This window comes from Peromyscus maniculatus, chromosome 6, assembly GCF_049852395.1.
Source record: "Peromyscus maniculatus bairdii isolate BWxNUB_F1_BW_parent chromosome 6, HU_Pman_BW_mat_3.1, whole genome shotgun sequence".
NCBI lineage: Eukaryota > Metazoa > Chordata > Mammalia > Rodentia > Cricetidae > Peromyscus > Peromyscus maniculatus.
The window spans coordinates 68,078,786-68,102,595 of NC_134857.1; the positions used below are offsets into that span (position 1 = coordinate 68,078,786).

Here is a 23,810-nt window from a genome sequence, read left to right on the forward strand (position 1 = left end):
AGCAGTCTTCCTTCCTCAGCCTCCCCAGGGCCAGGGTTGTAGTCGTCTACCACCTCGTCTGGCTCTCTTGAAAAGTTAGTATCCTCACAGAGTTCAGAATTAAGCACAAAAAGAATATAATGAGAGGTCTCCCTCCGGTCCTGTGCCTATTCCCCAGGCAACCACTTTCCCACCTCGGAGACAACCAATGTTGTTTCTTTTATACCCGCAAAGATATGCTAGATGTTTGCATATATAGCAAATATGCAAACATACCATCTTTCCCCTTTTATCTACTGCTTGAAATGCCCACATAAATCTCTTTTTCCTTAATAGCATCATAGAGGTCATTCGTTACACACAGTTCTGTAAGGACAAGTTCTGTATTGTTATATAGATATGAGATCATTTCTGGTGCTCTCACTGTGCACAGGGATTCTGTACATAAGCTTCCACTTAGTCACTATTTACAGCTAGGATGGGAATTGTCCCTTCCTGAGAGCAGCAGCGACTGATTCTGGAGCTGTGAACTTGAACTCATTCTAAAAAGCCAAGCTACAGCAGTGTTCTAAGTTTGTTTTCTGTTCCTGTATCAGTCCTAATTAAAGAAGAGATCAATAAATAAATCTATTGGTTGGTGATATGTGGTACTTAGAGGGTTTGGGGTCTTAATTTTTAAGCAGGATACCACAGGCTAGCTGTAGGGATGGTCTGATTGTGAGGTTGGAGTACATGGTCACCAATAGACCAGACTCCTATTCTTCCATGGTATCCAGAAGGTAAATTGACTTTTCAGAGGCTCAGGCTATTGGTATGCTCCTGTTCAGGTTGCCATTTCCCTGTTCTGTTAGTTCTAAATGTCCAGGTGCCTCCTTAGAGAGGTGAGATATTCAGGGACAAAGAGATGAAGCCATTCAATGCTCTGCTGTGCTCATAGAGAGAGGCCTCTGTATGTGCCGGCCCTCCATGCCCTTCCAGTCTCCTCCTCTTTTGCAGATCATCACCTAACACTAACTAGCTGTTTGTTTTCCTTGCATTCATTTTCTCTGCTGCTCCTTTCTGTTCCATCAGCCCCATTGCAGCCTGGTAAGACCCAGCAAGCACATGGATGTTGGCACAGTCCTGCTGTTGTCTCTCTCTCTTGTCTGACTCTCTTCATACCTGCTGAGGATTAAAGAGACCATTCTAGCCCTGCCCAGCCAGGATTCCAGATAGGTGGTGTTGCCAGCAGCATAGACATGATTAATCTCCTATTGGGATGACCAGGTTACAAAGTGGGTGGGTTGGCTGTCATTGTTCAAGACTCTGGGCCTCCTTTAACAGAGCCTCTTCCACTGGTCCCTCCCTGCCCAGCTTACTGGTGTGTTTTCTTTATTTCTTCTCCAGGTTAAGTAGCCTGTCTTCTCTGGGAGACTCTACACCTGAACGCACGTCCCCATCCCACCACCGCCAGCCCTCTGACGCCTCCGAGACAACAGGTAACTAACTGCCTTATTGATATCAGCACATAGACACAGGTGTCTACCCCAACAGAGAAATCCTGTACACCCACATGGAAAACACCTACACTTTATGTTGAACACATATGTGTGTTGGGTTTTATGTTAGGAGTTTTATATCAGTTGTCTCCTTATGCCAACCTAGGAAGTGGGTTTTATATTCTTATTTTGCAGATAAGGAAACTGAAGCATGGAGAAGTTAGGAAGCTTGCCCACCCTCACACTTATTGGAGACAGACTTGAGGCTTGAAACAAGTTCTATTCTAACTCTAGAGCCAATGCCCCTATCATCACAGAGTGCTATCACATTGTACAGTGTCTGGTAAAAAGCCATGGCAAAGACAGTTTGTATCCACTACCCCTTTCTCCTTTCCTTCTCCCTTTTTAGTCTATGCATGAATATTGATATGAATAAGAGGATTTCTCCTGACATTTATCATTCCTGGACTTGGCAGGGAAACAACCCTAACTTATCTTCACAAGTTATCCAGCTCTGTAACATCAGTCAACAAGCTTTGGAGTCCCATTTGCTGTGTTCACTGGGTATAACAATGTAAAATTTCTGGTCAACCCACAGGGCTACTTATCTTTAATACTAGACTTGAGGAGTACTGCTGGACTTAGCCCTACCCCTTCCTCAATCAGTATCATTCATACAAGCCTAAAGGGACAACCATTTCAGCACCTTAGAGAAGGGTCACCTCCCTTGTAGGAAAGAAAGTCGATTACAGGTGTTTACCAGTCATTGGGGATGGTATATATTACAGCAGCGTATGTGGACAGGGTGAATCTGGGGAAATGGGTTAGTCTGGGGAGGCTACTTAAAAAAGAAACTGGCTGGCTTGGAGACACTGACCTTCCAGTGTGACTGCCTGCCCAAATCCTATCTTCCACCCCACAGGTCTTGTTCAGCGCTGTGTCATCATCCAAAAGGACCAGCATGGCTTTGGCTTCACAGTCAGTGGGGATCGAGTTGTGCTGGTACAATCTGTGCGCCCTGGTGAGTGCTGTGACCCTCCTGTCAACAATGGGCAGTTCTCAGAAGGCGTGCATGTGCGTGCGTGCGTGTGTGTGTCTGTGTAATGGTGCTGTGTGACTTGGAGACTGTTTGAATGGGGGGACCCCCAAGGGGACAGTGAATGAATTATTCTAGAACTAGCTCCCTATGGACACATGGGGAAGTCTCCATCATACTGAGAAAGTAGGTAGAATTTCTTTCAGTTGTGCCCAGCAGCTTGATTTTTGGTTGATTCCATATGTAGTCAAGTTGACAACCAAGATCAGCCATCACAGACCAAGTGGTAAAGTACATTGTGACACACACACACACACACACACACACACACACACACACACACACACAGAGAGAGAGAGAGAGAGAGAATAAATAAATCATTTTAAAATGTGCTATATATGGAAAACTACTGGCAGATAGCTTGTTAGATTTGATAGCTTGTTAGATTTTCTTTTACTCTAGCCCCACATTGGAACACTAAAATGTAGTTGGTTGGTTTTGCTCTTTTGGGGGGCCATGCCACCCAGCTTCAAATAAATCACTCATGGAGGCTTATTCTTAATTATAAATGCCTGGCCTTAGCTTGGCTTGTTTCTTGCCAGCTTTTCTTTCCTTATTTTTTTTTTTTTTGGTTTTTCGAGAAAGGGTTTCTCTGTGTAGCTTTGCGCCTTTCCTGGAGCTCACTTGGTAGCCCAGGCTGGCCTCGAACTCACAGAGATCCGCCTGGCTCTGCCTCCCGAGTGCTGGGATTAAAGGCGTGCGCCACCACCGCCCGGCAAGCTTTTCTTAACTTTAAATTATCCCATCTACCTTTTGCCTTTGGGCTTTTTCCTTTTTCTCTGTATATCTTACTTTCACTCTTACTCCGTGGGTGGCTGGGTAGCTGGCCCCTAGCATCCTCCTCTCCTTGTTCTCTTGCTCTTTCTTCTTTTCCTCCCAGATTTCTCCTTCTATTTATTCTCTCTGCCTGCTTGCCTCACTTATCCTTTTCTTGCCTCGCTATTGGCCAGCCAGCTCTTTATTAGACCAATCAGGTGTTTTTAGACAGGCAAAGAAACAGCTTCACAGGGTTAAACAAATGCAACATAAAAGAATGCAACACATCTTTGCATCATTCAACAAATGTGCCACAGCATAAACAAATGTAACACATCTTAAAATAATATTCTACAACAATAGCTTGAAATTAGAGAGGAAGTAGGTATCTTGGCTGAATATATAAACATCAGGGTACTTATAATAACTAGTAATTTAAAAAATTAATTTAAAAAAATTAAACTTGAAGCCGGGCGGTGGTGGCGCACGCCTTTAATCCCAGCACTCGGGAGGCAGAGCCAGGCGGATCTCTGTGAGTTCGAGGCCAGCCTGGGCTACCAAGTGAGCTCCAGGAAAGGCGCAAAGCTACGCAGAGAAACCCTGTCTCGAAAAACCAAAAAAAAAAAAAAAAAAAAAAAAAAAAAATTAAACTTGAGATGGGCATGGTAGCACACACTTTTGCTTTCAGTACTTGGAAGCAGTAGACAGATCTCTTTATGTGTTTAAGGTCAACCTGGTCTACATACTGAGTTCCAGCTAGCTGACACTACATAGTGGAGTAACAAATAACAAAACAGAAAAGAAAAACCTCCAGATGTTTTGGCACACACCTTTAAACCCAGCACTTGGGAGGCAGAAGCAGGCCAATATCTTGAGTTTGAGAGCAGCCAGGGCTACAGAGAGAAACCTTGTTTTAAAAAGCCAAAATAATAATAAATAATAAATAATAATATATAAACCTACCCAAAGAGGCCAGAAGAGGGCATAGGATTCCCTGAAACGGGAGTTACAGGTGGTTGTGAGTGGTTCTGGGTACCAACCCAGGTCTTCTGCAAAAGCAGTAAGTGCTATTAACCACTGAAACATCTCTCTAGCCCTAAATAGTACATTTTAGATGAGGGGAGTCTTAATTTAAAAAAAAAAAAAAAAAAAAAGCTATAATGGAGAGTAGACTTTATATACCAGAACCATCTAGATGTACTTTGTGAGGAGTTTAACAGATAAATATAACTTATAAGATTTAATGACCATCTTGGGGCAAATTCACAAAATATAATATTTATGCTCCTCATTAACTTGTTTTTGTTAAGTGTTCTTGTGCTTCTTAGGTATAAATTAAGGCTAAGAATAGAAGCTATTTAGAACTATATAGTGAGCAAAACCTCTGCACCCTCAGTTGAAAAGGGCAAGAGCATGTTCTTCTGAGTACCTCTCTTGGTCAGCCAACGTCAGAAGACCTTAATATGATCTGTCTCAAATGGTCCATCTCAAATGAAGAAACTGTCAATGGTTTAAAAGGTCATTTTAGTAGAATGTCATATCATTAGAAATAATAAGAACCCAGAGAATGTCTTTATGAACTTAAGACTTATAAGCCCCCAGTTTGAAAGCTATTGTTTTAATCCATTTCTTCAGTTCTTAATATTACTTTACTACCTATATTTAATACAGTAAACTTACCTTTCCCGTGGGATAATAACAAATAACTATCTGACCTTAAAACATTCCAGTGAAGCAAAAATACAGTCTTCTCAGATCCTAGCCGCACTTGTCTCCCACATTAGCCGGTTGTGAGAGCTAGGTGAAGAGCAGCAGGTGTGACTTTATGAAGTCTACTCTAGATTAAAAGTCACCATGTTTCACCATGTTGCTGGAGCAAAATTGGACGTCCACCCAGGATTTGAAGTTCTGATATAAAATTTCAGAGCAGGTGATCTAAGACGGACTTTGGTGTAGATCCGGTGGCTTTTAGGAGTGGTTATAGGATTTGGCTGACTGGCTCTTCTTCCTCCAGGAGGTGCAGCCATGAAAGCTGGTGTGAAAGAGGGTGACCGGATCATCAAAGTGAGTAAACTTGACCTCTCCTCCATCTTACAGTGGTAGCAGGTTCAGGGGCTGCCTAGTGATTTGGCCTATCTTGTATTTTATTTCAGTACTAACACTGGCAGCCAATAAATCAGGGTGGGATTTATTGGAGGGATGAAGACAGCTGGCTTTGAGGTTCTAGGCTCCTAACCTTTAAGTTCTCTGGAATAGCTTTTATTTATCCATACTTCACAAAATACAAAAAATAAGGTTAAGAGGAAGCAGCTGTGGCCTTCGGGTTCTTACCTTAGTCTGTCCTCACAAAGTGCTGACATGAGAGAGTCTTCTGAATGTAGGTCTGGCTTTGCAAAATGGAGTCCTGACTTAAAGAAGTCCTAGCTGCAGAGACTTCTTCTCCAGTAAGGAAGAAGCCCATAGGGCCAGTAAATACACACAGGTGTAACTGAAAAACATTCATGGATGGAGGCACGGGTCTTCTCCCTGAAAACTTAGAAGCCAGTTTGGAACAAACTGACAGTGTGAATTTGAGTAAACACATAACCAGAGGTAACTAAAAGCATTGGGAAATGACTTCCTAGAGAAATAGCATTTTAGACTTGGAAAAAGCTTTCCAGCACTGTTACTCAATATTATTTGTCCCTTCAACAGGTGAACGGCACCATGGTGACCAATAGCTCACACCTGGAGGTGGTGAAGCTTATCAAATGTGAGTTGGTTAGGGCATACCAACTAAAGAAAATAGACTTGGTGGATTCTGGGACAAATTGGCAGGTTTACTGACCTGAGAGGCTTCATTTGTAGGTAGATAATGAGGCAGCTGAAATCTTTAGTCTTAACATGAATGATCAGCTTAAACTGCTGCAGAGCCCCAGTATGATGTCAAGTAGCGGCACTATTAGTCTCCCAATAGATAGCTTCATTTTTAGCACACCATCATTGCCACCACTCCTGGCCATATTCTACTAAGACCACATTTCATTTAAATGTCATTCTGTTCCATTCACATCTTCCTTATTAACTTCCAAAGGAGGCAGAAGAGGGCCGAAAATACTCTAGCCAGGAATACCTAACAAGTGAGCCTATACAGATAATCAAATAGAAGCAACAATATTAAGGAAGCAAATAAAGCAGGTGGGAATCTTGGGAGAATGGAGTTTGAGTGGCTGTTGTGTACCAGACAGGGAGTGTGCTAGGCTTTACATTGGTTCAAAGTTCAGTGAGCTTAAGAAGGAAGCTGGGCATGGTAGTGCACCCACACAACCCCAGTGCCTAAACTGAGGGAGGAGGATCTTGAGTTTAAGGCCATTCTTGGCTACATTGAAAGACTACCTTGAGCTGGGCAGTGGTGGCACACACTAGTCCCAGCACTCAGGAGGAAGAGGCAGATGGATCTCTGAGTTCAAGGCCAGCCTGGTCTACAGAGCTAGTTCCAGGACAGCCAGAGCTATATTCAAAACAAAACAAAACTATCTTGGTGGTGGTGGGGGGGGGACAGACTACATTGAAAAAGCAAAAGGGGGGGGGGAGGGTTGGGTGAGGTGGCCATAGGGAGTGTTTCCAGAGTCATTTATGAGTGGAATTTTGGTTGAGGTCTCTGTAAAAGATTGAGAACTTGGTTGGTGCAGGGCAAGAGGGCAGAAATTAGAAAATGGCTAAAACTAAAAGGAGGAGATTTTAATCTGTAGGATTGTGGGACTTAAAGAAAGGAGAAAAATAATTTTCTTTGTGGTTTAAGTAACTCCTCTTCTTGAACAGTGGCATTCAAGTAAGCCTCTTTTTCTTTTCTTCTAGCTGGTGCTTACGTTGCACTTACCCTCCTGGGCTCTTCTCCTTCCTCCATTGGTGTCTCTGGGCTCCAGCAGAACCCATCTCTGGCAGGAATACCCAGAGTTAACCCCATGATTCCTCCACCACCTCCTCCTCCACCCTTGCCACCTCCACAACACATTACAGGACCCAAACCTCTGCAGGTAATAGTTTTCCTGATGCCTACTGATCACTCTAGGCCCTAGAGTCTGGAGACTCTTTGAAGATCTCCCTCAGTGGAACTTAAATTGAGTGGGCTGTGGTAAGCAGAGATAGGCCATAGAGACATGTGAATACCACCAAAAAGTTAAACAAAAATGAAGTCTGCATAAAAGGATGTTCATACCTTAGTGTCCTACTCCTTTGTGAATGCATATGAGGCTTTACAATAGCATCCTCACTGTGTGAAGACTCTCAGAGGGCACCTACCTGGGCCCCAGGCACGGAGAGAAGCATCCTTTAGAGATTGTTGCCAGTTGGTGTTGGGAGGGTGTGCTTGAAAGTCCAAGAGGAAGAGACTGGCTTTCCAGAGCAAAAGGGGTTCCTGGAAGAGTGAACTGTGGTGGACAATCAATAAAGGAGAGAGTCAGAAAGAAGAAAAATAGGTAGTTCTCAAGAGTAGAAAAGCCCATGTGAAGGAAGACTTGAAAGAGGGCAAGATGAAGAGATGTGTAAGGAACAGGATTCTAGGTTGAATAGAAGACTGAACCAGTTCTTTGAGAATTTAGAAAATAATTCAGTATTAAAGCTGATTACAGCCAGGGTATCTAAGAAGTTCAGTAGTTTAAAAAAAAAAAAAAGATTGCATGTTTATTGCATGCTAGCAAGGCATTGAGTTCTCCAGAATGTGCTCCTATTTGGGGTTTACTCTCAGCAGCTTTCCTCACTCCCCAGGTCTCACTGCTGTCATGTTTCCATTCCTAGGATCCTGAAGTTCAAAAGCATGCCACCCAAATCCTCAGGAATATGCTGAGACAGGAGGAGAAAGAGTTACAGGTGAGATCACTGTGAAGGATAGCCCGGCCTTTACCTTGGTGAAGGAATCTCTAGCGGTCTGCCAGTGTGTGCAACTGAATTTTGTAGACCATATCCAATTAGAGTAAAACATGTGGTAGAACACATACTTGAGACCCTAGGTTCAATCCCCAGCAAACAAAAGTACTGCCTCAAGACCATTAAAGACCAGGACAGGCACCAAAGCTACTCAGAGAAACCCTGTCTCAAAAAACAAAAAACAAAAACAAATAAACAAAAACTAAAGAGTTGCCTTTGGTCAACAGAGTTTGTTTTTTTTTTTTTTTTTTTTTTTGGTTTTTCGAGACAGGGTTTCTCTGCGTATCTTTGCGCCTTTCCTGGAGCTCACTTGGTAGCCCAGGCTGGCCTCGAACTCACAGAGATCCGCCTGGCTCTGCCTCCCGAGTGCTGGGATTAAAGGCGTGCGCCACCACCGCCCGGCGGTCAACAGAGTTTGTTAAAGCAGACCAGTGGAGTGAGTAGGATAGCAGAATCCGTGACTAATACATTAGGATGATGGCTGTGCTAACTAATGACAAATAAATAAACAGACGAAAAGGAGGGCTAGTAGAACTCAGGAAAATTGATGTTCACTGGAATAGTTCTTAAGAGGATTCCAAGGAGGAGAAAGGTAAGCATGGGAGATAGGGATGGGCAGATGAACGCTGGGCTAGACTGATGAGGGAGAGGATGAAGAGAGATTGCCAGTCTAGGAAGTGATGGGCACAGAGTCCAAGAAGATTAATTTGGCTGGAATAGGTCACTCTATAAGAACTTAATATGTATAAAACATCGTTTTAGTTCCTGTGGTATATAAAAATGGAGATGAGGTAGTTCCTCCCTTCAGTGGGCCTCAAATCTAATGGGGGAAATTTCAAATTCTAGTAAGAGGAAAGTAGGAAGAACAAAGAGTCTGTAATAAAAACGTTACCGTGGCATGTAAAAGCTTCACAGTAGAAATGGTGTTTGGTGGGGTTTGGAAGAGTGGACTTTAGATAAAAAGAAGGGGGTAGCCAGGATGATAGCACATACCTTTAATTCCAACACTTAGAAAAGAGAAGTAAGTGGACCTCTGTGAATTTGAGGCCTGCCTGGTCTACATAGAAGTTTCAGGCCAACCATGGCTGCAAAGAGGGACCCTGACTCAAAAATAAACAAAATTTAAAAGAAAAAAAATATTTGAGGGCATTGTTAGTGAAGAAACAGTTTAGGTCAAACTGGAGTTGTGAAAACACACTTAATAAGCATTGTGTTCTTGCAGTGTGCTAAGTATTCCATAGAGCAATGAGTGGGGGTGACCTTAGAGGTAGGAGTGGGATGGTTGCAGAGATAAATGAGAGATGTACCTTTCCTTTAAGAAGTTTCAGTAATACCAAAGGACATGATGGAGTAAATGAAGATATACTACATCATAAAGTGTTACTTATATACTCACATTGGATTACTAAGACACTGTCACAATATAAGGCTAGACATACAAGTCAATGGACTAGAATTCAGAGCTCTGAAATTAATCTATACATTTACAGCAGCTTGTTTTCAACAGTGGTACTAGGACTATTCAGTAGTGTTTGTCTTGTCAACAAATGGTACTAGATCAACTGGATATCTACAAACAAAGAATTAATCTGTACCCTTATGTCACATAATTAACAAAATTTAATTAAAAATAGATTAATAAAATCTCAATAAATAAGCGCATAAAACTCAAGATGGAGAAAGGGGGGCTTGATCTGAACTGAACATGCACAGATGTTTTTCTTGTCATTATTTCTTCAGTACCGTATGTACAGAGCATTTCCATTATGTTAGATATAAATAACAAAGAAAGGAAAATATTAAACTTTTAGAAGGAAACATGAGTATGAATCATCATAACCTTGGATTAACCAGTGGTTTCTTTATGGTACTAAAAGTACAAGCATTCCCCAAAAAAAGATAATTGGATATCACCAAAATTAAAACGTTTGTGTATAAAGAAATAAAATAAAAAATAAACAGAAGGGCAGCTCACAGAATAGAAGAAGTATTTCACAATCATATATCTATTAAGGGTCTTATTACCTTAGAATATGTAAAGAACTCTTCCACTTCAAGAATGAAAAGACAAATAACAGGACTGGAGAAATGGCTCAGATACTAAGAGCACTGGCTGTTCTTCCAGAGGACCCAGGTTCAACTCACAACACCCACATGGCAGCTCTCAACTGTCTAGATCTAACTCCAGCTCCAGGGGATCCAATGTTCTCTCTGACCTTAGTGGGCTCTTCATATATGTGGTACTCAGACACACATGCAGGCACAATACCCTTACACATAAAATAAAAAAAAAAAAAAAAAAAGACAACACAGTTAAAAATTTGACAAGAGGTATGATGTTTTCCAGTGGTTAGAATGTTTGCCTAGATCCCGAATTCAATTCCTACTCATCACTAGAAGCAAGCCAACAACGACCAAATTAAAAAAAAAAAAAAAAAAAAAATATGTAGGAAGCTGACTAATTCAAAATGGTATTTGAATATTTTAGATATTTTTATAAGCTTTGTTCTTTTTGAAGTGTTTTTATTATTTTTTTAAGAGTGTGTGTGTTCAGGTCCCTCAAAGTCCAGAAGAGGGTGTCAGATCCTCTCTCCGGCCCCATAAGCTTTGTTCTTATACTAAATAAAATGAGCCAAGAATTTGAATAGTTCTCTAAAGAAAACACAAGTCAGGCATTGTGACATATACCTGTAATTCCAACACTTGAAATCTGAGGCAGGATCGCAATTTGGAGGCCAGCGTAGATTATGTAGTGAAAAACAGCCCTAAAAATAACAAAGAACTACAAATGGCCGATAAGCATGTGAAAAGATGGGGAACTGCTTCTCAAAACGACAAGATACTAGGACTTTTATAGCCAGAATAATGGAAAGTTGCATGCTGTTAAGAGTTGTAGACAAACCTGAGAAGTACTTGTTTATGTTCTGTCTGCAAGCTCATTATCTAATCTATTTGCATCACTGATGGTGGGAATATAAAATATACAGTCACAGGGAAACATTACACAGTTCTTCCCGATGTTAAACACAGATACTGTGTAACCCAATAAATCCACTCCTAGATAGGGACCAAGAAGAACTGAAAATACATATTCACACAAAATTTGTACATGAACATTCATGACAACTATCTCTGTAACAGCCAAAAGGAAACAACCTAGAGTCTATCAACTGATAGAAAAATGTGGTATATTTATAACACGGTAGGATATTTAGCCATAAAAAATAATGGAGTACTGATACATGCTATAAGTGGAAGAACCCTGAAGGCATACTAAATGAAGGAGGACAGACAAACGTTCACAAATGTTGCAGTTCCATCTATATGGGATGTCCAGAATAGGCAAATGCTCAAAGACAGAGTAGTTTAAATAAGTTTTAATTATATGAATTATATCTTAATGACAAACTTGAAAATAATTTTGGGCACCGTGGAATCCTGAAAGCATGAGTGATTTATGCAGTTCCTATCAAAGCTTTCAGGAGGTGACAGTTGAGTGGCTTCAGTCCACTGTGACCAAAACACTGAAGTAACAGTGCAGGACAGTGACTGGGAAGTGATTCAGGTCACTTAAAGATCTTGGAGTTGCTGCTAAAGACTGTGGGAATTGATCAAAGATTTTCAAAGCAATCTTCTTAAGAGATGTGTGGTTTTGGAGCTGGAGAGATGATTCTGCCGTTAAGAGTACTTAAGGGGGGCCTGGAGAGATGGTCCTGAGTTTAATTCCCAGCAACCACATGGTGGCTCACAACCATCTGTAATGAGATCTGGTGCCCTCTTCTGACCTGCAGGATACATGCAGACATTACACTGTATATATAATAAATAAATAAAGAAATCTTTGGGGGGGGAAAAGAATACTTAAGGGTACTTGCCGCTCTTGCAGAGGACCAGAGCTCAGTTCCCAGCATCCACACTGGGCCACTCACAATTGCCTGTAACTCCCTTTTCAAGGTACCGGATGCCTCTTCTGGCCTTTGCAGGTACCTGCACATACATAGCACTGAGGCACGTGCACACACGCTAAAGAAATAAAAATAAGTCCGTGTTAAGTGATTGACATAAAGAAACTTTGGTGGCAACTACTGTGGTATGCAGGAGATGATGACAGATTTGACAAGAACTAGACGTTAGAACAAAAAAGAGAGAACAGGAAAGAGACGTCTCGGAAGTCACATTAGGGAAACTTACCATCTGGTAAGGAGAAAAAAAGAGTAAAGGATGGCTCTGAGTTGGGTGCCTGGGGTGCCATGGGTGGAGTCAAATAGGTCACAGGAGCAAGGCTTACAGGACAGTAATGGAGGTCAGCTTTCGGTGAATTAAGCCTGCCTGTGAGGCACTTAGGTAGATATCCTCTGGAAACGGCTCTGGAGAAAGGAGATTAGGGTGTCCTCAGCAACAGCGTAGTCATTGAAGCTAGGGTCTGGCTGAAAACAACACAGTGAGTTAGAGAGGCAATATCTAAAAATTGATTGAAGATTTGTGTGAGCTGTGGCACTGTTCCAACCTCTGATATCCGCATCGTTTGCTGCTGTTTGATCTTTTAAGGGGAGGGTAGCTGCTGAGGTGGTGAGGAAAGCAAGAAAAAATGGGCTGTGGCTTAAAAAAAAAAAAAAAACCTGGATTGATAGAAAAAATTGTATTGTGGGAGTTTGCTTTTAATTTAGGGAATGTAGATGTCTTTAAAGGGAAGGAACCACTTGAAAAAGACTTTAAGGGTATCTGAATGGTGTCTAAGAAAGACTCAAAGCAATCGGTGGTTCAGAGTGCTCAGGAATTTGACTTCTGAGTCAGGAGAACAGATGATGCAGATGTTTTGAAATGGAGTAGTGTTGGAAGAGTTCTTTTCAGATAATATGATCTGCTGAGACAGGGGATGTTTGGGGCTTGATAGGCATGGAAAAGATTAAATCTAAAATGTAAGGAATTTTAACAAGGTCGGCAGGTAGCTGGAAGCTTCAGATGAAGTCAGTTCATGTATAAACCTAACATCTTCGTTTAGTAAGTTTTACTGCTGATTCCTTTGTACAAAAGCATATCACCGCCACAGCCACTCTGGCGAGCATGTTAGACGGTGTTATTCAGATCTTAGGGTCATCTCATGATACAGATACTGTCGTCTCCATTCTTGACAGATGTAGTCAAGCTTGCCTAAGCCTACACAGCCAGAGGTGCTAAGATACAATGCCAGTCTCCTCCGCCCTGAGCTCTCGCTCTGCTGCCTGCTGTAAATGCTTTAGAGGAGGTAGAACAGACACTTCTAATGAAGCAAGGCTTCTGGCTTCTCTAATTAAGCTTTTCCTCTCCTTAGTTGACATTGTCATTATGTTAGGTTTGCCTTAACATTTTCTGTGTAGTGATCTGGATAGTCACTTCAATACTTCACACAAGTGCAAGTTGAGGAAGATCTCATGTACGATGTGGGACCTCATCCAACCCTTAAAAAATAGGTCAGACTAAGGAAGGCCTTTTGGTTTTTTGGTTTGATGTTTTTGGTTTTTTCCTTTCTTCAGCTGTTTCATATATTCTGTTTCCCACCAGTCACCCCATTTTTTTCTAATCCTAAATGATCTAATCCTAATGATCCTAAATAATCCTAAGTAGATGCAAGCATCTACTAGCAGACAGAAATCTCTTCTCTTCTCTGTTTTGTGATAGCTGCCTGTTCTTACTGCTGGTAAGTCATCTATCCTCTACTAACCACTCCTCTGCCTTTCCCCTTCCTCCTCCTCTTTCTCCTCACCCCTCCCTAGCGTATCTGTGAGGTGTATAGTCGGAACCCCGCCAGCCTGCTAGAAGAGCAAATCGAAGGTGCCCGGCGGCGAGTCACTCAGTTACAGCTGAAGATCCAGCAGGAGACTGGTGGCTCAGTGGTGAGTGAGTGGTAGTAGGCATTGCTCCAGGGACAGCACCATGCGGAGGGACCAGTATAGAAGGAGAAAGGCAGAGCAGAAGGCCTCTTGGGCCATGGCAGGATGAGCACCAAAGAAGCTGAGTCCTACTGCAGTGCTACCGGTGATACCATAGAAAGACACAGCCCTGTTTCATGCCCTGCTACTGAGAAGAAGAAATAGAAATCAACTAGTCTGCTTCCGTCTACTAATTACTCCTCCCTTCTGAGTAGTTTCCTCAAGAGTGTGTATTCCTACTCTGGCATCACTCAGCATCGTCTGGTAGCTTTCCTTTAAGGATCTCCTCAAAGGAACCCAAGTCTTTCCAAGTCAGCCTCCGTTAGTCAGTTGAGAAAGAGCCAAATGTACTTTTTAGAAAATGCCATACAGGAGGAGGTTGTTGATCTATTCTTCTCCTCGGGGACTTTACTATCTTGCTTATATCCATCAAGCCTCAGTTCTTTGGTAAGCATAAATACTGACATTAGGAAATTGTGGTATCCAAGACAGTAGTTTCCCTAACCCATAGAAATGGTTTAAGGTGGAGCTGGAGAGATGACTCGCAGTTAAGAGCACTACCTGTTCTTCCAGGGGACCCAACCCCTCCTCTGGCTTCATGGGCATAGCACACACATGGTACACCTACATGTGTGCATGCAGAATACCCGTACACATAAAATAAAAATAAATCAATCTTTTTAAAATATTTTTTGAAATTTGATTAAGGCATTTGGCTTTCTTTTTAAACTGTTCTGTTCTGAAGTTGGTAAGAACATAGGCAAATAAAACTTTAAAGATTCACGTTTCTGAAGGAACTTTCATATCATATGGTAGATGGCTTAGATTATGGACATAGACCATCTAGTTTTGATTGCCAGGTCTTGTTCCCCTCAGCTTTCAGACTCATGGCCAAGTAACCTAACCACTAAGAGCCTCTCTTCGTTTTCTCATTTATAGAAGGACACAACAATCCACCTAGTAAGATATTGCTGAACTGAAGCATGCCACCAGCACTGTGTGTGTGTGTGTGTGTGTGTGTGTGTGTGTGTGTGTGTGCGCGCGCGCGCGCGCGCGGGTGTGTGGGTGCTGCCACTGTTGGTGTCTGTGTAACAGGAACCTGAGATTCTGAGGTGAGAATCAGGACATTAGAGCTCTAGCCCTAGTTTTTTGTTTTGTTGTTTTCATTTAGAATGTGGCTTAGAAAGATCAGTAAACATCTGAGCTTCTTTCTGTCTCCTTGTTTGTATCATGGGAATAACCTCTTCTACCTGGAGTTGCTGAAAGATTGAATGCAGTTAAGGACTGAGCTCCATGCCAACACCAGTACTTCCCCACAGACATGGATTTTTTTTTTGGGGGGGGGGAGCTTTTTGAGACAGGGTTTCTCTGTGTAGCTTTGCGCCTTTCCTGGGACTCACTTGGTAGCCCAGGCTGGCCTCGAACTCACAGAGATCCGCCTGGCTCTGCCTCCCGAGTGCTGGGATTAAAGGCATGCACCACCACCGCCCAGCGACATGGATGGTTTTTAAACAAATCTTTTTATTATTTATTTTTATTTTATGTCCATTCGTGTTTTGCCATGAGTGTCCGGTCCCATGGAACTGGAGTTACAAACAGTTGTAAGCAGCCATGTGGGTGCTGGGAATTGAACCTAGGTCCTCCGGAAGAGCAGCCAGTGCTCTTAACCACTGAGCCATCTCTCTAGCCCTGACACAGATATTTAACATCTTTCCTCAGTGCAGGCTTGGGATTTTTTTTTTTTTTTATTCCTTGATGGTTAGAAAATCGTTTCCTGTATCCAGCCCAAATAAAGCCACTGAAGTCCAGGGTGAAAAGTGAAGGGAGGTTTTCGTTAATTCTTACAATGATGGTAAAGCTCCTTTCCACCATTAGGGGTCACCACCTCCTCAGGCTGCACATATAAAGCGGGGCATTTCCCAGCAGTAAAGCAGAAGTGGCCATGTGCTATAAAAGCAAGCACAGCTCTGACTGGAAGAAGGAAAGAGGAGAGGGGGAGGCTCGGAGACATTTCCCACCATCTGGTCTTCTCTTTTAGGACATTCTTCCACTCTACGGTGACACCAGCCAGAGAACATCTGAAGGTAAGTTCCCATCGTCCTCTGGTATATACGAGTTCTCTTCTGTGTTGGTCTCTCCCAATAGGGCAGATTCTAGAATAATGAGGAAAAAGCGATACCCATACACAGGGCAGTTGGATGTAGAGAAGTAAGCGATGGCTAGGTAAGAAACAGGAGCTCCTGGGGTGACAGGTCCAGACAGCAGCTTGCCTGACAGATGTGGCACTTGAGAGCTTAACAAATTCTTATGAAGAGGGCTGGTGACGGAAAGAGGGTTAGGAGTGAGCTGGAGACCAAGAGCGGCTGTAAGAGGACGCCAGGGTCTTATTTTAGGAGGTGACGGGTTCTGTGCCCAGATGCAGACGGAGGCCGAAGCTGGCTATGAGGAGAGTAAGAGAGGGCATCAGGAGCCTGCCGGTCCTGAGGTGAACGAGTGGAGGGCAGCTGATAGAGAAGGGAAGACGGCAGCTCCCCTTCCTGCCTGGTGCCCAGAATAAAGGCCTGAGGTCTTTTCTAAACCGTCTGAACTGGTTTCTTCTCAGGCCGCCTCTCTCTGGATTCCCAGGAGGCCGACAGTGGCTTGGACTCTGGGACAGAACGCTTTCCCTCTGTCAGTGAGGTGAGTGCCAGCAGGCACGGGCCCATTTAAAATGTGTGCATTCAGTTTCCCACCCCGGGGCGCGAGACGGCTCTGCTGCCCGCCGGCTGCTGAAGGCCCTGGCCCGTCATCTGGACACCTCCTCTGCAATTCCAGTTTTAGGGGTCTAGCCACTGTGCTCTGGTTCCGAAGGGCTCTGACATGCATCCTTATGCTGGATTATCACATCCGGCTTGTATTTTATCACAGGCGATTGGCTCTGTTGTGGCGTAAAGTGTAAGGTGAAGAGGTGGCCAGTGTTATCACTGGACTCATCTTTGAGAGCAAGTTAGTGAACCCCACCAAGTCAGGTGTGACGCTTACTTACTTTGCTGCACATCTTTTTCTACTTCAGCCATGAATTTTCAGATTTTTTTTTAATCTCCAAGGTTATCTCTCTTCCAGATGCTCTCAGTTGGCATATAAGATTATGAATATAAAAATGAGTGGCAGATGATGACAACAGTAAAATGTCTATTTAGCCGGACTTATTAAACATGGGAATAAGTGTTTTTAAAAAAAGCATACTCAAAATGTAATTTAGGTAACATTTGGAGTTTCCTTGTCTGAGCGCTGGTGACTGACTATTGGGGAGAGAATGATGGGTAGCTGAAAGAGAACAGATGTGTGGGAAAGTCACCAGAGAGTGGTGGGGTGTACTGTGGGCCTAGCTGACCTGTAGTTTGCATCCATGCAAGGTGATACATTTGGCAGTGAAGTGTGTGAACTGTGACCAAAACTTCCTGATTGAATATATACCACAAGCTCTTTGGCCTTCAGTGACTCTCGTGACCTTTCTGAGGCCTGGCTCCCTGGGAAAAGTGGGTTGAGTTTCCCTCATGAGCTGTCAGAAGGTTAGTGGAGTAATATATAATCAAAAATGTTGTGGCTGTCAGCGCGTTACCATTACAAAGCAAGCTGAGCCCAGAGTGTTGTCTGAACGAGGTTCCTATCACAGAATTCTCTTCCTCTAGTCTCTGATGAATCGGAACTCGGTATTGTCCGACCCTGGACTAGACAGCCCTCAGACCTCCCCTGTAGTCCTGGCGAGAGTGGCCCAGCACCACAGGCGACAGAGCTCAGATGCACCCGCGCTCCCACCGGACGACCAGGTGAGACAGGAACCACCCCAGTCTGTCTTTCTGCTGGAGGCTAGGGTTGTCACCAGTGTGTAATCTTGAAGAATCTGACTAAACTCTGCTCTGGCAACCCTCAAGGAGATAGTCACCTAGAACACAAATAGAAAAGAGGGAAGTTAAGTAGATCGGTTTCTGTGTGAAGAGTCAGTAGATGTGTCTGTCAGGACACTGAAGATAAGGGAAAGACTGCTGGTAGATCTTTTCATGTCTGGATAGAATAAAAAGTAGTGTCTGTTCAGAATGCTTCCCTTCCCTTAGCAAAACTTTGCTTCAGTCAAACTGAGGGCAAGGGGATGAATAACAGTGAAATACAGTGATATAGCTGTATGAAAATGTCATAATGAAACCCATTTTGTATATTAAATAATAAACCTTATTACTGGAATCCTAATACAGAAAACAAATAAAAGTTCAGCATGCTTGGGATCTTTCCTTGTTAAGCTGCCTTCCAAGCCCCGCCCTCAGGCTCCTCAAAGAGTGCAAAAAGTGACTTGAAAGGCCCTGCTCTCAAAGGTGGGACTAGGTCTGGGAATATTTCAGAAAGACGGATATTGGCTCAAGGCAAAATCCTTCAAAGAACCCGAGCTGTGTAGCCATGGGTGGGATTGCCTGTCATAGTACAGATAGATGCTAACAGACACTGGCTTCCTAAAACAGTATTCTGTAAAATTCACCACTGTACTAATGTTTTTCCAAATCCACATTCCAGTTGCATAGTGTTATTTTCCTTAATATATATTTTCTTCGAGCTTAATTTTTTATTTCTTTTGTTTGTTTGTTAGAGACAGTGGCTGTGTAGACCAGGCTGGTCTTAAATGCACAGAGATTTGCCTGCCCTTATCCTGGGGTGCTGGCATTAAAGGCATGTACCACAGTGCCAGGCTAAGCTTACTTTCTTAAATTCATTTTAAAGGATATTTGTCATTGCTTCAAATTAAAACCAGTATCACACACTGTAAATGCAAGGTAAGTGTAAGTAAGGCAGCACACATGTTTAGAAATTATTTTGTAAAGCCTTATCTAGAAACATACAGAATAAAGGAGAAAGAAAGCTGCCATTAATGTTAAAAGGATGCCTCCTTCATGAGCCATCTCCAGATGAATGCATGAGAAGCTGGTGGCTAGCACCTCCAGAGCCTCAGAACAGAAGAGAGACGTCATTGATTTACCCTTTGTATCATTTCGGCTCCCAAATTATGTGACTGTATCATGAATTATAAAAATACATAAAATTCAGGGCTGGAAAGATAGTTCAGCAATTGAGAGCACTGGCTGTTCTTCCAGAAGATCCAAGTTAGGTTTTTCAGCATCCACATGACAGTTCACAACTGTCTTAGTTAGGATTACTATCACTGTGATGAAACACCATGACCAAAAGCAACTTGGGGAGGAAAGGGTTTATTTGTTTACACTTCCACATCACAGTTCATCAAAGGAAGTCAGGATAGGAACTCAAGCAGAGCAAGAACGTGAAGGTAGGAGCTGATGCAGAGGCTAAGGAGGCATGCTGCTTACTGGCTTGCTTGGCCTGCTTTCTTATACAAGCCAGAACCACCAGCCCAGGGACAGCACCTCCACAATGGCCTGGAACCTCCCTCATCAATCACTGGTTAAGAAAATGCCCAGCAGCTGGCTCTTCTGGAGGCATTTTCTCTCAGTTGAGGTTCCCTCCTTTGAGGTGGCTCTAGTGTGTTATCAAGTTGATATAAAACTAATCAGAACAACAACCATCTGTAACTCCAGCTCCAGAAGATCTCCCACCCTCTTCTGGCCTCCACAGTCACTGCATGCATGAGTATATAGACATACATGCACGCAAAACACCTGTACACATAAAATAAAAATAAAGAAATTAATAAAAACACATAAAATTTATTTATTTAAATTTAACCTAAAATATTTTAATAATAACAAAATTTATCTATTTAAATTTATTATCTATGCATAAATTTTATATATTATCATATTTTCACTCTAGCTAGATTCTTTTGCTTGTTATTAAGTCTGAGGTGGAATTTCCCTTTGTAAAGATATAAAGATAGACTAACAGCAGGCTGAAGCTTTATTTGGATTAATCAAAGGGATTGAATGGGAACTGAAATTAACTCTCTTACACTTTTTTTTTTTTTTTTTTTTTTTTTTTTTTTTTTTTTTGGTTTTTTCGAGACAGGGTTTCTCTGTGTAGCATTGCGCCTTGGTAGACCAGGCAGGCTGGCCTCGAACTCACAGAGATCCACCTGGCTCTGCCTCCCGAGTGCTGGGATTAAAGGCGTGCGCCACCACCGCCCGGCAACTCTCTTACACTTTGACTACTGTTTAATGTCATGTCTAGGTACCACCTAAAATTGTTCCAGGCTCACCAAATATCACTTCACCTGAAATCACCCAATCAACCAGTGATAAATTTCTTACCCTGGAAGGCATTGGTGTGAGAAGTTCAGAGGTGTTATATCCAAACTATCACTTTTTGATGAATCATTTTAGCAGTAGTAAAGGTCAAGAACAGTGTTTATTGTAATGAGGTAGAATCTATTAGTATTTAATTGATTTTTTTCATTATAAAAAGAAATTTTATAATGTAAGCTGGGCATGGTGGTGCACAGCTTTAATTCCAGCACTTGGGAGGCAGAAGCCGGTGGATCTCTGTAAATTCAAGGCCAGCCTGGTCTACAGAGTGAGTTTCAGGACAGCCAGAGCTATGTAGGGAGACCCTGTCTCAAAAGGGGGTGGGGGGGAGAAAGGAAGGCTGTATAATAGGAGGGTTTTTGTTTTGCTTTAAAGATTTTGTTTATTTATGTGTATGAGTATTTTGCCTGGGTGTATGTCTGTACCACATACATACTTAGAGGCCAGAAGAAGGCATCAAATCCCTTCGAACTAGAGTTACACATACGCATAAGTAAAAATAAAATAAAATCTAAGTGAAAAAAGTACCTAAAGTATACAAATACTGTAAAAAAAAAAAACTAAGAGAAACTTTAAAAAACAGCAAGAAATCAAAAACTCAGTTAATAAATGGGCTAATGAAGTGAAGAAACAGTTCGCAAAATATGGGATACAGCCGGGTGGTGGTGGTGCACGCCTTTAATCCCAGCATTCAAGAGGCAGAGGCAGGTGGATCTCTGTGAGTTTGAGGCCAGCCTGGTCTACAGAGTGAGTTCCAGGACAAGCTCCAAAGCTACACAAAGAAACCTTGTCTTGAAAAACAAACAAACACACACACACACACACACACACACACACACACACACACACACACACACACACACACATATGGAATACAAATGGTCAATAAACTTGAAAAGATATTCAACTTCACTAACCATCAGGGAATGTAAGATGTTGAGATCCATCTTACCCCATACAGAATGGCAATCATTAAGAAAACAGGTAACAGGGTGGTGAAGATGTAGACTAAAGGGAACCTTTATATATTGCTGGTGGTAGTATAAACTAGTCCTGGCCACTGTAGAAGTCAATATGAAGATTTCTGAAAAACTAAAAATAGGTCTTCTGTGTGACTGTCGTGTGACACTATTTCTGGGGCAACCTGAACAAACATCTGCTTACCCCAGATAGAGAACAGACGGCAGACTAAAGTATGGATACCACCAAAGTTTAACTGGGTGAACTTGAGTTTTTATTGGTGTTACTTATGGGAGTATGGGTGAAGAGTTAGTTACAGGAGCAGAAATATTCAAAGATAGAGGCATCATCAAAAGTCCACCCTAGCATGAAAGCTGGAAACCTAGAGTATAACTTACAGTCCACTTGACAAGAGTGTCTCTTCCAGGCCTGAGGGTATTTCTCAGCAGTCTGTTTTTATATGCCTGGGGAAGGAGTGGCCTGGTGCATTTGGTCAGTCCCAGGAATTTCCTGAAGCTTCTGAGCTGTTTACTTCCTGAGTCATAAGGAGCTTCCTGCAGGATGGACTGTTTGATCTTAGAGAAAATTGCTTTATAACGAATGATGGTCTGTACCACTCCAGATTACAGACACTTGCATGTCCATTTTTACAGCAGCACAGTTCACAGTAGCTGAGTTATGGAACCAGCCTTGGTGTTGAGCAACAGAGGAATAAAGGAAATGTAGTGCATGTACACTGTGGAATTTTTCAGTCAAAATGAAGAACCAACTCTTTTCATTTGCATAAAAATTGATGCAAATGGAGCTAATTATAAGAATAAAACCAAATTAAAAGAGACAAATAGCGTATGTTTTTGTTCACCTGCTATTTTTTGGCTTTCTGTAGATATAGAAAATCATGTATTGTGTCTGTGACATGACCGTCCCCAGAGACAAAGGGGACCAATAGGAGGAAGAGGCACAGGGGAAAGCATGGAGCAGGGGAGTATGCTGGATATCCAATAGATACTTGTACAAACACTTCCTTTAAATAAATTTATTTCTAAAAAGTCTCCCCGAGCAAGCTAAAATCTGGTCTTGTTGGTGCTTCTGCCAGAGCCTAGGGATCTAGATAGCATGGGCTTCAGAGACCGGGTGATACAAGGCTGGAGGGTCTTGGACGTGTGAGAGGCTTCAGGGCCTCCCTCTTCCAGTACATTCAGGGTCTTTCAGTCATTCTGGGGTTAGAGGTAGGTGGCTGTCCAGAAAAACAAGGTCAAGGAAAGTGTTAGGGAGAGCTCCTTGAGAAAAAACACGAGTAGAGTAGGTGGTTCCAGAGCAGAGCCTTCTTAGAGAATCACTAAAGATGGGGCAGTGCAGTCAGGAGAAAAACAGTGATGATCCCAGCATTTGGGTGGCAGAGGCAAGAGGACCTTGTGAATTGGAGGCCAGCCTGGTCTACAGAGTGAGTTCCAGGACAGCCAGGGCTACGTAGTGAGACCCTGTCTCCAAAACAAAAAAACACATTTGGTAACTCGGAACCTTTAGAACAATCTGATGTATAAAGCACTTGAAAAGTTCATGTAGTATGAAGTCTCTTGGAGTCATTACTGGTATGTCAGTTAGGATTGGTATTTTATTAAAATTCATGGAAAAAGAAAAGCTGGGGTGAAGGGTTTGTGTTTTAACAGGGAATAAGGATCTACCACAGACTGTTAAGCAGACAAAGGAAACAATGCATGTTAGTTAGTGTCTGAGGAGGATCAGCCCCGTCCTTCCTCACTGAGGGAGGGCAGATCTGCTGCCCTGATGTCTCTAGCAGTTACTACTCCGTATGCTTGCTTGTCCACACTGGTCGGCAGCGCTGTGGTGGTTGCAGGATGAGATCTGGAGAGTGTCTTTAGGGAGAACGGTGGGGATTTGGTCTGTTTAGGAAACCACAAGTCTCCAGCCCAGTGGTCCATTAGGTGCTGTCAGCTAGCTGTTTGTTAAAGGACACTTGTTCCTCATCGCCTGCAAACAGAAAGAACCTTTTCCTGTTGCCCATCCTCCTGTGTCATGTGACCAAGCAGTTCTGTGTGCTGTGCCCCACCCAGAAGCGGTTGTCTTTCTGCAAGTGGAAATGGATACATCTGTGCGAACCTGGAGGTGCCGGGTAGACCCGAATGGCCTCTCTAGAGCTAGGCTCCTAAAGAGATGCCACTGAGGGAGTTGAATCCATGGCTTCTGTAATTTCTCATCTCTACGTCTCAACTCTCTCTCTCCTTCAGGGTGTAGATCAAAGCCCAAAGCCTCTGATTATTGGCCCAGAGGAAGATTATGACCCTGGTTATTTCAACAATGAGGTAACAGTTTTCTGGTTTACTCCTTTTATCTTCCTCCCTTGCTGGCCTACACTGCCCTTGACTGGAAGCAGTTTGATTGGCACCAGCTATGAAATGACCCTATGGGAAAGGAGGCTCAGCTAACAGAGCCCAGAAAGTAGAGAGTGTGAGAATAAAGTTGG

General features: G+C 42.7%; 1 protein-coding gene across 12 annotated transcripts in view; it reads left to right on the forward strand.

Annotated features, from left to right (window-relative positions):
• The window catches only part of Arhgef11 (Rho guanine nucleotide exchange factor 11), a 120,762-nt gene that overhangs the window by 66,117 nt on the left and 30,835 nt on the right, over positions 1-23,810 (forward strand). For 8 of the 12 annotated variants that reach the window (XM_015995309.3, XM_015995306.3, XM_042279252.2 and 5 more), the window contains 11 exons: positions 1,366-1,457; positions 2,380-2,478; positions 5,324-5,373; positions 6,004-6,061; positions 7,147-7,325; positions 8,086-8,157; positions 13,968-14,087; positions 16,162-16,207; positions 16,726-16,802; positions 17,795-17,932; positions 23,575-23,649. In XM_015995309.3, the coding sequence (XP_015850795.1) occupies positions 1,366-1,457; positions 2,380-2,478; positions 5,324-5,373; positions 6,004-6,061; positions 7,147-7,325; positions 8,086-8,157; positions 13,968-14,087; positions 16,162-16,207; positions 16,726-16,802; positions 17,795-17,932; positions 23,575-23,649 (1,006 nt within the window). The remainder of the gene's footprint in view (positions 1-1,365; positions 1,458-2,379; positions 2,479-5,323; positions 5,374-6,003; positions 6,062-7,146; positions 7,326-8,085; positions 8,158-13,967; positions 14,088-16,161; positions 16,208-16,725; positions 16,803-17,794; positions 17,933-23,574; positions 23,650-23,810) is intronic. The other 4 variants (XM_076574369.1, XM_042279250.2, XM_042279253.2 and 1 more) reach the window with 1 other exon arrangement.